Raw genomic sequence first — 13,374 nt, 5'->3', positions numbered from 1 at the left:
ACATGATTTTGGGATCCCTAATGTTCTGTAGTAAGGCCAAGCCAATGTTAGAATTGCCACTGGAAATTCTGAAAGTAATAGCCCTGTTGAGCTAACTGGAAAATTGCTCTGCAATTCTTTCTGATATCATTTCAGCTGATATCAGACATCTTTGTCAGAGACTTATTTATTTATTTATAATTACATTTCTATACCGCACCATCTCCTGAAGGACTCAGGGTGGTGTACAGCCAATATTAAAATACACATAACACTATGATATAAATATAATAAATAAACACTATTTAAAAACAATTTAAAAACAAATATTTAGTGGCCGAATCACTAAAACGGTTGAAGACCGATTAAAAACTCATTAAAATTTCGCTAAAATACATTCTTAGGCTAGTCCCACTCGGTGAAATAATAAAGTCTTTAGTTCATGTTTGAAGGCCTGGAGGTCGGGGACTTCCTATTCTCACCTCTTAAAACTTTCCACTTTTCACATACAGCAAGATTTTTCAGCAAGACCAAACATATTTCAAAAACCATGGTATGATAACTATTACAGTGAAACTGTCCTGGATAATTTTACTGAAGTTTGAAGGCAAGGCACCACCTCAGCCCCTTTCAGTGCAGAGATTATACCAATATAGGTAAATGAAGAAGAAATCAATCTATTCAATCATCTTCTGGGCTCACAGTTGCCTTCAGACATTTCTTTCAATGTTAATAGAACCTCAAACTAAGTAGCAAATTACTGGTAGTCCAAAGAAAATGAAATAAGTTGAAATAACTTGTCTGAATCCATTGTAATTTTGATTCTCAGGGGTTTTGATTTAACCAATTGCTTTCTTTCAGCCTGTTTGCCTACTAACAATCCATTTCTGGATAATTATACTGAATCATTTTGTACCTGGACAGTTTGTCAAACATGTTCACCAGTTTCATTGCTTCAAGCTCCTTCTGTTCATCTGTCATTCCTTCCATTGGATTGGGAAGCTTTTCCTCCACACGTCCCGTAATAGGATTAATGCTAAATACATCATATAGTAACCCAAAGAAAAGAAGGTAGAATATATGAAACACAAACAATTAATCAACAAAACCAATTCTTCTATTTTTTTTCCAGGAAGGTAACCATGATCAGCTTTCCCACTCGTAAAAATCAAAAGGGCACAGGGACTTGGAAGATATGATAAACATTACATCAAAAATTATATCATATATTTTTGGATGTTGTTTTTTAATAGATAAGAGTAAAAAAGGTATGGTGAGTAACCTAAAAATATAACTCTAATATTCATTTGATTAACACAAACACATGCTACTAAAATGAAGAGGAACTATATGGAATATGCAGATAATGATGTGTTTCGCTCCCCAAAACATGTCCATTCCATTATTCTTAATTCAGTTTTGTCTATCAATTTTCTGTTACTACTCTTGCTTCTAAGGTTACAAGGAAATTCCCAATTTAGTACATCTTACATAGAACAGTTTCCTTTCTAGACATTAAGTAAATGTATGTAAATGTACAATAAATGTGTGCAGAAAAATTGGAGTAAGGTGAAGCAGGAAGGAAACATACATTATATGTTTCCCTCCTGCTTCACCTTCCTCCAGTTTTAAAATAAGATGTAATTAAAAAGAAAATGTCAAAACACCTGGAGTACAACTTTGTGTGTATCGATTGGGCAATTGACTCTCGATAACTGTCACTGTTAATTAGGTCAAGAGCTGGAGGTAAAAGGAACTATTTGTGAATAACTTGGCAAGAAGTGAAAGAGACCACTGAACAAAGAAGAAGATAGAAGAAACGTAAGAGAAATCAAATAATAAAATGAACCAGGGGCAGTCAAAGAGCAATAGGTTTTTTTAAAAAAATGAGATTCAACTGAGTATCAGGAGGTATTTTTATGGTAAGAGCTCTTAAGCAGCAAAGCGGGCTTTGTAAAACAGCTGTAATATTCATATGGAGGCTAGTTGGTTTAATGGATTCCTGCAAATGACTTACAAGGTTCATTCCATCTCATCTATGCTAAGGTTCTAACATCCATATACAACAAGGATTTGCACCAAAGAAGCAGAAGCAAAGATTATATTTAAGGAAGCAAAGCATGAAATGCACCCCTACTTGGGTTTTGCTTCCTTGTATTCCTCTGTATCAGTATCTTCATCCTCAGAGTATTCTCCTTCTGTCTGACCCCCAGCCATGAGGCCTCGTGCTGCCAGAAGACCAGCAGCATTTCCATATCCCGTGTACTTCACAAACCGTGACACTGTGGAGACATAAAAAGTCAAACTTTCTCTTATTAGTGTAGAAGCAAATGAATTTAAATAGTAGCATATAGTCTCATCTTTATCAGACTAACTTTTCAAGGAGGCAGATTCTTGCAAACCCACAGATCACAGGAAAGAAAGAAGCTGGAAAAAATTCTTGATTGTCACCACTTGTTTAGTGCCATTCTTCTATATTACAGTGAACCTGATAAAAAATTAATTCTATCTTCTTCAGGCCACTTCTTACCTTTTTGTCAAGTTAGTATAATAACTACATTAGGTAGATGTCACATGTTATAAGCAGGGATGAAATGTAAAATTTGTTACTACCAGTTCTGTGGGCGTGGCTTGGGGGGGGATAATGTGACTGGATGGGTATGGCCAACTTTTTTTTTTACTTTTAAAAGCATTTTTTCTACAACCTCTTCAGCCAAAGAGGTTGTAAAAAATGCTTTTAAAAGCCTGTGATGATCAGGCAACTCAGCTGGGATCACCAGAGGAGCATTTTAAAAGCTTTTAAAGGGTTCTGATGATCCCAGCTGAGTTGCCTGATCGCCAGAACCTTTTAAAAGCATTTTTTACAACCTCTTCGGCTGAAAAGATTGGTAAAAAAATGCTTTTAAAGGGTTCTGATGATCCCAGCTTAGTCGCGTGATCATCAGAGGCTTTTTTTTAACTTTTAAAAGCATTTTTCAGCCAAAGAAAAAATGCTTTTAAAAGTAAAAAAAACCAAAAAACTCTGATGATTGTGCAGCTCAGCTGGCGGGGGGAAGGTTTTTTGCTACCGGTTCTCCGAACCACCACCGCCATCGCTACAGGATTGGGCGATCCGGTCCGAACCAGGAGCATTTTACCCCTGGTTATAAGGTTGCATACTATCTACCAGGTAAAGCATTTAAAAGAAAAATACCACTCTCAAAAAAGCATCTTTGCAAAGGTTTCAAGAAAACTAACAGTAGTTTTTGTGAGGAAAAGTCTGATTAACAGCTATAAAGAATTCACAAGCCCAGCAGCAACAAATTTTATTCAAGTTTATTTATCTTCTTCCCTAATTTTAAAATTGGTACAGTAAATGACATTTCCCTTCATTTCCATGCAATGTAATTTAATCCAAATCCCTATGAGTTTACCTGCATTCTTGATATTTAGCCACCATCCAAATAACGTCTCAGTTAGTTGGATTAGCTTGTTATAAATAACCCTATTTACTGATTCAAACTGCCAGTATACAACAGGCCCAAGAACGACAAGAGAGAGCATGGATAATTACCACTTTCCTTGCAGAGTACAAACAGGAACTCTGCAGCACAGTGTTTCACATCCGTGTCAATGTGAGTCATGAGGCGTACAAGTTTATTTCTCAGCAGGTTTCCCACCTCAGGTCTATTCTTCACATCCCGTAATGGAGGAAGTACCTGTGAATCCATGGAAAGCCAAAAGTGATGCTTAGAGCCATATTAAACTTGGTTTCATCAAGCCCTGAAAATACTGCATCAAAAAATGCCTCAGTAAGAATCTCATCCTGACACTAAACGCAGATGCCTTCTTGATGTACTGATATATTGAAAACTCCTCCCATCTGTACTGTCACGGCTTCATTGGACCCTGATTTGGAGGAGGCATGGCCCCCTCCGAACGAGTGGAGAGACCAAGGGCTCAGGACAAGGTGGTTCTAGGGTCATCTGGCAGTGGGGGAAGACGGCCAACCAGAGAGAGAACCACCTGCAGGATCGGAGCAGCTGCAGTGGCCCAACAGATGACAAGCTCCAGACCACCTCTGATGAAGAACAGTTACCTCCCACATCCGATCCGTGGGTGAAGAGAAGAGAGCAGAGAGAGGAGCTTGCAAGGAAGCAGCCCCATCCCTCCTCACAAGGAACTTGGGGAAGGGTGATTTAACCAGACACTGGGGGAACGAATGTTTGCCGGGAACACGTATTTGCTTTGATGTGCATCTTTCTGGCTTTCATGAATACTGCCTTATGAACCTTGGATCGTGTTGTACCTTTGTTTTAAGGAATTTCCTTGTCTGTCGATGGACCCGGGCACTTTCAGTCAGCAAGTTCAACACCGGGGTAAGACTCTCCTTGAGTTTATGACCCTGTGAAAGAGGTGTAAAAAAGAAACAGATTTAACTGTTCTTTTTAAGTTTTCCATACACAAAAACGGTGCAGGTCAGCAAAAGACTACATCACACCAACCAAGACAAAAAAAAAAACATATTTAGGGAAAAACTAGGCTTTATTTTTACATAAAATTTCCTCCCCAATTTCCCTTTTAGCAACTGCTACTAAGTATTTCATGTCCTGGCATTATTATGTTCAATGTTTACCTGTATAGTTTTTTTTATAATGAATGGCCTAGCAGATGGCAGCATCTAGTCAAGGTTTGATTCCAAAAAGCTCTGCAGGATCAAACCAGGTTAATAATTAGATATAAAGCTATCAAGGTATACTATAATTATAATCTAGAGCAGGATATTTTTTTAAAAATCCCAGAAAAGACAACTATAAGTCACCTTTGTATTATTGCCAAAAGCCCCTACACATTTGTGCAATCACTAAGAAGTCAGATTGACTTGAAGGAGTCTTTTCTTTTCTTTTTTTTTTAGATAATGAATAAACCTAGAATTAATGCATGCAAAAACAATATTCTTCTGCATGAATGTCTAACTACGTGAAAGTTGCTTCATGTACAGGTAGTCTCTGACTTATCACCAGTTCTTTAGTGACCATTCAAAGTTATAATGGACTCCCCAAAAGGTACTTCTGACCTGGTTCCAAAGTTCCAATGGCTGCTCCCCTCCCGTAGTCACATGACCGCATTTTGGGCACGCAACAACCAGCTTGCATTTATGACCATTTGCAACACCTTGCAGTCCATGATTGCCATTTATAATGTTTTTGTAGAAAACCAGAATTTACTTTGCTTTCAGCAAAAACATCCCAGAGTGAACAATGGGTTTGTTTAACGAGAGCTGCAAAACAGGTCATAAAATCGGGTGCGTTACATGGGTGGGTGACCTGTTTTATCACTGTCATGACTTTCAACTATGATGGGCAGGTTTCATTATAGTCATAGTCAAGGATTACCTGTATTAATGAAAAGCAGAAGCATTTGGACTCACTAAGAGATATCTTCCTGATCGGTGTAAGAAGATTATAAAAGGTGATCACATGACCCCGGACACTGTAATCGTCATAAATATGAGTCAAGTGCCAAGTATCTGAATTTTGATCACGGGACCATGGGGATGCTGCAACGGTCCAAAGTGTGAAAAACAGTCATAGGTCACTCTTTTCAGCGTTGTTGAAACTTCAGGTGCTCACTAAATGACTTCTTGTAAGTTGAGGACTACCTATACCAGGCTGATGGCTACTACATAAGTTTTGTTAGAGAATGATAAATAATTGACATTTCTATCTTCGTGTGGTAGGGTAAATGTCATATATTTAAGCACAGGATGGACTTTCAAATGAATCCTAATCAAATATGGGTATCATCATAAATCAAAGTAGCTTGGGACAAGCAAGGAAGTTGTTGTGGCTCCAGGCCCCCCCTCCGCCCCCCCGGGCCTGGCCCCCTGCCAGAGAGTGACTCAGAGAGTGAGGGGAAGGGCCGTCAGGGCTCTCTTCTGCAGGGCCAGCTTCCCTGGTTCAGCTCCAGGAGCCAGAGGCAGGCCAGATGGAAGAGGTGACGAGGCCTCTTTCTCCTGTATCTCCCCTCACCCAGGAAACGCTTCCAGACCCAGCTGAGGACAATCAGTCCTGGTTAGATCCCAGGTTTCGTAGACAAGAGAGGCGGAAACAACAGAAGCAGGGGTGGGGCAGGCTTAGAAAGTGCTGAGTCACGGAACCACACCGCACAGGATATAAAAGCAGGAGGGGCTGCTATACTGCTTCATGACGAACAAATCAAACTGCCTAGAGAGAACTTGAGCTGAAGTGCTGTTTATTCCTGATTTCCTGGTTGACATGCCGGCATCAAGAAAGATAACAGAAAAACTTTGGCAGACGCTCGCTGGGTTGCTGCCAGAGTTGATAGCTGCCGTGGACTCAATTGCCGGCTAATTGAGTCATTTCTCGTGCCTCCCGGACTGCGGTGGGGGGACAGAACAGTTGTGAAAATGTTTCGCTTTACCTACCCTATCAAGACGTCGATCAAGGAAACTCAGGAGAACATTGACAGCATCCATATTGACTCCCATGTATTCAAGGGAGCCCCGGTGGACCTTGGGAGTCAGCAAAACATCTAAACACTTGAGAGGCAGATTGCCCAAAAGGTTGATTGTATGGCTGAAGGCAGGATACAAGGCAAAACAGGAAAAATTAGCAACAAATATAAATGAAAGAATGTTTCATTCTGAAAACTCTAGTACTTTCTAAGTTTAGCAATAGGAGAACAAATTTCAAATTGTGCCATATAAAACAACAGCAAACCCTTCCTTCTTAGTTCAAGCTCCCATCATCTTCACCATTTGCTGTTATATATCTATTTTTAGAAATCCATTAGAAGTCACAAATTTGCTGGATCTCTTCTTCATAATGTGCAATGTGCCGCATACTATTATTTATTAAATGTACAATATATCAATGTCTCTCCTTACACAACAATTACAATAGATCAAAACACAAATGATAAAATACAAGAATAATACCGATTATAATTAAATTCAAGGCAAATTTACAATTCGCATCAAGGAAATCAAAGTTAGTTCAACTAACGAAAAGCAGTGGAAGAGATGCATTTTCACTATTTTCCTAAATTCCTACCCTAAGATCACTAGGAAAGGCTTTCTCCTGTGTACTAGATATGCAAATTTTCAGCAGTAACAGCAAATGTTTTCAGAAGAGCCTTTCTTGCTGATAATGTTTATCATTATTTAAAGTTATTGTTGGCTGTGTCAAATACATCAAGCAAAATACTAAAAAAACTCTACTTTTTAAATACTGCAGAAGCTGCATAATTTTTCAGTGCTAAAGCAATCTCAGTCACAACATTCTTTTTTCACTACTAAGAATTACTGTATTGGGGTCCACATGTTCTCTTTTAATAGTTTTATTAAACGTATCAAAGTATAAAATACAAATGAAAATAGTGGGAAAAAGGGAGGGGAAAAGGGAAAAAAGAAAGAAAAGCATTGACTTCTGACTCTCTTTAGCATAGTATAATAAAATAACATACAACCTCAACTTTTTACTTTTACATAATAATATGTATTAAACCAGGGGTAGTCAACCTTTTTATACCTACTGCCCACTTTTGTATCTGTTAGTAGTAAAATTTTCTAACTGCCCACCGGTTCCATAGTAATGCACCGTGTATCGTCGTCTGCGCATGCCTCTCACACATTGTGAATTGGGTTTGGGGGGAGGGGGCGGCTACCAGCTCTGCTTGTCTGTTACAGCTGGGTGGTCTGTTATAGCTTGTGTGATATGCAAGCTATTTTGGGATGAGGCTCTTTTGTTTGCGGTCGCACTATAGCACCATTTAGTTTCACTTACGTAACGTGAACTAAATTTATCCGCGGGTGATACAAATAGTATATTTTCAGAAATTTAAATTGTCACGGGGAATTTTGTGAAAACCTAATGAAAATGTTTTTAAATAATGCTATGAAATTTTTTTAAGTCAATTAAATTAAAAAAAAAGGAAAATGCTTCAGTATCGGACAAAACCTCTACCGCCCACCATGAAAGCTGGAACGCCCACTAGTGGGCGGTAGGGACCAGGTTGACTACACTGTATTAAACACTTCTGTAACAACAAACTTATCTAATCAGCAAAACCCAAAGTCAATGTTTCATTTTTTTTTCCATCTCAAAATTGAGACTGGTTTACAAGCAGATATTGGGTCCACATAAGCAGGATACAACATTTATTTTAGTATAAATGTAGAAGAAGGAGAAATCTACACCTAATCTGCAGTAATGAATTGGTGCTACATGGTTTTTGTCAACAGTGGGGAAAAATATTTTAAGCAACATAGCCCAATTTATTTAGTTGTTCTATAATTAGCTACCACCAGGCTTTCCCGGCTCCTCCCCTACTTTTATTACTAAACCTACCAATTTTGTGGTTGTTATCGTTTAATATTGTTCTATGTATTTTATGTTTGTTTTATTGGCAATACAGTTACCTGTGAAATTCTTCTGTCCGATCATCACCATCTGCTGAAATCATCAGGCAGTGACGGAGAAGGGCACCTAGACGTCGGTATAGAGCAGCATCTTCCTGGCCCGAAAACAAAATTAAAATCTTTTAGTATGAAAAAAAGAGCGCATTTTTATTTTAGGCAGTCTGTTTATTGACACAGATCTTTCTAGCAACGCATTTTCAGAACCAAACATAAATTTAAGTTCAATGGGAAAATGGCATACATGGGATTTGAAAATCTGCAAAGCAAATCAGCATACACAAAACAAAGATCTGTTACTTCCTGGGTCCCTAATTTGTAACAAATTGCAAAGCCATAGCAACAGATGAATTAGCATAACTGCCTTGTCTAGCATTTATTTCCCTCTGTCCCTTCATGTATGTCAGTAGACATTATTAAGTAAATAAGGGGGAGAGCTGTAAGATAAAATAGAGTAATGCAAGTTTCCTCTGGAGCTTATTCCTGATGTATCCCAGATGTGGACAACCAGGACTTGAAACATGTCCCTAACTATAGGAATCATAGATGAATACGGGCAGTCCTCAATTTATGACCACAATTGGGATATAATTTGTGTTGCTAAGCAAGACGATTGTTACATGAGTCATGAGCAATTTATGACCTTTTTTGCTGTGATTGTTAAGAGGATCACTGCAGTTGTTAAGTGAATCGCGATGGTTGTTAAGGGTGAGAATCAGCTGTAAGTACTGTAAGTTCAGTACTGTTGTAACTTTGAACAGTCGCTAAACAAATGGTTATAACTTGAGGACTACCTGTGAAGAATAAAGACTAAGACGTCTATGAACAAACTACTCAGTGTCACTTCTGGGTGTTTTACCTCATCCACATCCTTTTTGTTGATATCAAAAGTGATATTGAAGAGGATCTTCAGGATTTCCATAGCACGCTCTGTCTCCTGCCGAGGTAATGGCAGGGAAGGATCCCCTTTGGTAGCTACCTCATGAGGATCAATCCATTTTACTTCCAGTGTAAGTTCCAGGGTATCTGTCATTAAACCAATACCTCGAAGTTCTTGTGCAACCTGCTGCCGAACATCCACCCTTAGTGCCGTCAATAAAAAGAGAAGGCGCAGGTCAAAGAATTTTATGTCATGGGGGAAGTTTCTCTCATTGTAGAGTTTGATGCGATCTGTAAGTCCCACCACAAACCGAGCCTCAGCCATCAGTTCCTGAGCCCGGGGACTACTGAAGACAATATTACAGAGGCACTTAAGTGCCTCCAGAATTACATCCAGATCAGGAACCTCCAGGATTTGCTCTTCCCCATAAACAATCCCAGCATGCCTGGCTAGTGTCTTCAGACTTTCCATGGTGGTGAAAGGGCCAAGGCATTTTTTATCCCGGGACAGAATTCGTATGCTTTCCAAGCACGTCACTTGGCAAGAAGGCTGGAGAACTCTCTCCAAGAACTTGATCAGAAGCATGGCCAGTTTCTAAAATATCAGAAAGGAGATAAAAGAACAGATCTAGTAGTAACAATGAACTTCTGCATACGACAAGCAGGATTATCTATATTTGCTTAAACTCATTCAATGTGTTCAGTTCCCCAGTCTCATTTCTATCTGCATATAACTAAGGTTGCTACAACATCCACTTTATAATATCACAAGCTGACACACAGCAATTAGAATGTGCCTCTGCTTCTTAGGTTTAAGCTGCAAATGTCTTTTCTTATACAGACAAAACGGCAACATAAGGACAGTACTATATAGTAGGCTTGAAGAAACTCTTGAGATTTACAAAACATAAAGGAAACAGAAACGCAGAAATAATTTAATGATGACTGAGCATGCTTAGTGATTTTTTAATGCTGATTGACACTTGGAGGGAGAAAAGTGGAAGGAAGAATGTCCCACAGCAAAGAGAGTGAACAGTAATTCTTCTCCCTGCAGTATGGCATTGACAGCATCACTGTTATGGTGAAAAAGACACAAGATGGCAGCCAGCCACAATTCAGCCCCTTGCCTCCGCCTTCCCTCAACATGTTTGCCTTTCAAAAAGTCAGGGATTTTTTTTTTAAAAAAGTAACTAGGGACTGAATAAGCAAATTAGCAAAACCTTCCAGGGATTATCTGCAGAGCCATTGGGTAAGGAAGGAGTGGAGGGGGATAGAGAAAGCAATATCACATTGTCATGCACTATTTGTTTGTGTATTATGACCTCACACACATATGCGGCTTTTTCATTATTTCACCTTTGATTCTGTGGAAGTCCTTGAAGTCACCCCACATAATACCGATAGTAGTTAATATTTAATTACCAAGTATACTCTGCCTTGGCTAAAGGAGGGAAACAAATCTCAGGATTCAGGAGGCAGAGTTCCTCCAATGATAGATTATCTACTCACAGCTTGTGACAATGTCATGAGGACTTGGGGGGGGGGGAGAAGGATGCCAGGGCATGTCTGTACTGCAGATAGATGTAAGTGGGGAAAGGGCCTTAGTCATAACACTGCCAGAAACACAAAGCCTGGCAGTGCAATGATTACTTAAATTGGTAGTACATGTTCAGCATAGAGTTGCCTTATTTCAAAAGAGGGAAATGCATTCAGACTCAATTGATTTTACTAAACATACTTCACTTTGCTCTCTGTATGTCAACAATGCAGCAGGTAGTTATTTGTTTTCCACAATAGTTTTTCAGACATGGACATTTTTGTCACTTGGCAGGCAGTGTGGCCCCAGAAGCAGGACAAGCAGTCAATTTCCAGGTGGGCAGAGGAAGGCAGACTAGACGTTCTCCATCTCTATATGGGACTACCCTTGAAGAGTATCTGGAACCTTCAGCTGATGCAAAATGATGCAGCAGCACAATGCAGTTCCTCATAGAACACATCAACCTTCTGGTCCGTGAGGTGCATCGGTTATCAGTTTGTTTCCAGGGTACAATTCAAGGTTCTGCTTTTGGCCTTTAAAGCCCTACATGGCATGGAGCAAGTTTTCTGAGGGACTGCCCGATTTTACATTTTTCCATCCCACCAGATCTAATAAAAAGGAAATGCTGCAGATTACGTCAGGGAGTTACATTTGGTGGGCGCTAGGTGGCAGGTCTTCTTGTCTATGTGGAATATCCTCTCCCCCACCTCCCCCAGGTTAAGCTGGCACCATCGCTTCTGACTTTCCGAAAATCCCTAAAGATCTGATTGTGCTATCAGGTCCGGGATTTCAGGGAATTGATGCAGTAGCTCCATTATTATTAACAACCCTTTGCCCATTATTTTATTTCTAGCTACGTTTTATTTAATGTTTTTAATTAATAATGTATTATTTGTGTACTGTTGTTGTTGTTTTTTTAATTTGTTGTACGTTGCCTAGAATAATTTGCTTTCTGACACGGTTGGCTATATACATTTTAAAAATAAATAAATGAAATCTCAATATCTTGCTCCTTTTAAATAAAAGAACCAATGTATTTAGTATCAGACCTTACCATCTGCTCCCACCTCTTTGGATGGTGTTAAACTATGCCAGCATTGGCTCCTTTCCATTATGCGAATATGATAATGAGCTATTTATGCAGTTTATACCCATTACCGTTTTAGGTTGGCATTTGGCTCTTGGGCAGGATCCACTGTTGAGGAATTTGCTGTTACCATATGGAATCCTGTGGTGCGACTTTTAAGGCTCCAGCCTAGCATGGGAATTGATGGTCTGCCCTGCTTTCAGGTGAAAGGATAAGCTTATGATCAGCTCACAGTAAGATGGAGCACAAACAGCTCTGCTCCCTCCCTATATAATCAGTTGGTAGATGAGCATGTTCAGCAGCAGGCAAGCAGGTCAAGAGAGGTTTGTGCTCTATGGTATACTAACTTCTTCTAGCTATAACAATATAGTTGAGGACTAATTTCAGTGAAGTTTGTGAGCTCTCCTTTGATGTCCCCTGAATCTATTACCACAGTAGATTTATGTTGGAGCATCACAGATAAATGTGGTGAGATTTAAATACCTTTGGGACTGATATAATAAGTTACTATCCATAACACAGCTGTCAAACTCAATTTCACTGAGGGCCGCATCAGGGTTGTTTGACCTTGGGGGGCCAGGGTGGGTGTGGCCAGGGTGGGCGTGGCCAGCTCGGCGTCATTCGTGTTGGGGGTGCCTGTGGTGGCCTGAGTGCTCTGCCAGTGAAACAGGCTCCCAAGCTACATTTTCAGCTGTGACGGCCTCCTGCAACCTCTGCCAGAGAAAATGGAACTCGGGAGGGCCTCATGCAACCTTCCCAAGCTCTGTTTTTGCTGGCAAAGCCACTGCAGGTCAGTCCTTCACTGTTTCCAGGGCGGCCCCACAGGCCAGATCTAAGCACCCCATGGGCCACATCTGGTCCTGGGTTTTGACTTTGACACCCCAGATCCATAACATTTGTGCATAAGGAAGTATCTGATAAGTAGGAAAAGAAAACAAGCTGTACCAGCTTTCTCCTCCAGTAATAAATGGAAGAAAGATATCTGCATGCAGATGATACCTTTATTTCTACTCTTATTGTTGAATAATAATAGTCCAAGAAAGGAGAGAATATATAAAAACAGCATTGCTTTTTAAAACAGTTAATGGCTCTTCAATAGTTATCTATTGAATAGTAATATTTAAAATAGATATAAGAGCAGTATGATGTGCAAATTGTAAATAGTATGCATCAATAGTATGTAACAGTAAGAACGGTGAGATCACAAACACTGCTGTTGCCTGATCGAAGTTAGAGTGCATTATTAGAGTGCATTTAATGCATTATCATATTTTTGCAATGAAGTGCATCTGATGTGTAATTACTTGCTAGCTGCTACCAATGATCATTTCCTTTACAATTTGCTGGTGTGTGCAAGAGGTTTTGCATCACTTTCTGTATTTTATAAATGCCATATGCTGTGAAGAGTTACATCTGGATGTTAAGGTGTACAACGATATACAGTGAACAGAAATACTAATTACTACTACAGAA

The 13,374-nt window shown here is 39.5% G+C and overlaps 1 protein-coding gene across 4 annotated transcripts in view; it reads right to left on the bottom strand.

The window, feature by feature from the left end:
* RIC8A (RIC8 guanine nucleotide exchange factor A) overlaps nucleotides 1–13,374 on the bottom strand; it is a 36,651-nt gene that overhangs the window by 5,388 nt on the left and 17,889 nt on the right. For 3 of the 4 annotated variants that reach the window (XM_058155886.1, XM_058155896.1, XM_058155876.1), the window contains 7 exons: nucleotides 9,258–9,872; nucleotides 8,402–8,496; nucleotides 6,407–6,557; nucleotides 4,268–4,363; nucleotides 3,533–3,677; nucleotides 2,117–2,261; nucleotides 896–1,036 (listed from right to left, as the gene is read on the bottom strand). In XM_058155886.1, coding sequence (XP_058011869.1) covers nucleotides 896–1,036; nucleotides 2,117–2,261; nucleotides 3,533–3,677; nucleotides 4,268–4,363; nucleotides 6,407–6,557; nucleotides 8,402–8,496; nucleotides 9,258–9,872 — 1,388 coding nt within the window. The remainder of the gene's footprint in view (nucleotides 1–895; nucleotides 1,037–2,116; nucleotides 2,262–3,532; nucleotides 3,678–4,267; nucleotides 4,364–6,406; nucleotides 6,558–8,401; nucleotides 8,497–9,257; nucleotides 9,873–13,374) is intronic. The other variant, XM_058155905.1, reaches the window with a different exon arrangement.

This window comes from Ahaetulla prasina, chromosome 1, assembly GCF_028640845.1.
Source record: "Ahaetulla prasina isolate Xishuangbanna chromosome 1, ASM2864084v1, whole genome shotgun sequence".
Taxonomy (NCBI): domain Eukaryota; kingdom Metazoa; phylum Chordata; class Lepidosauria; order Squamata; family Colubridae; genus Ahaetulla; species Ahaetulla prasina.
This window is presented reverse-complemented; position numbering and strand designations above follow the sequence as displayed.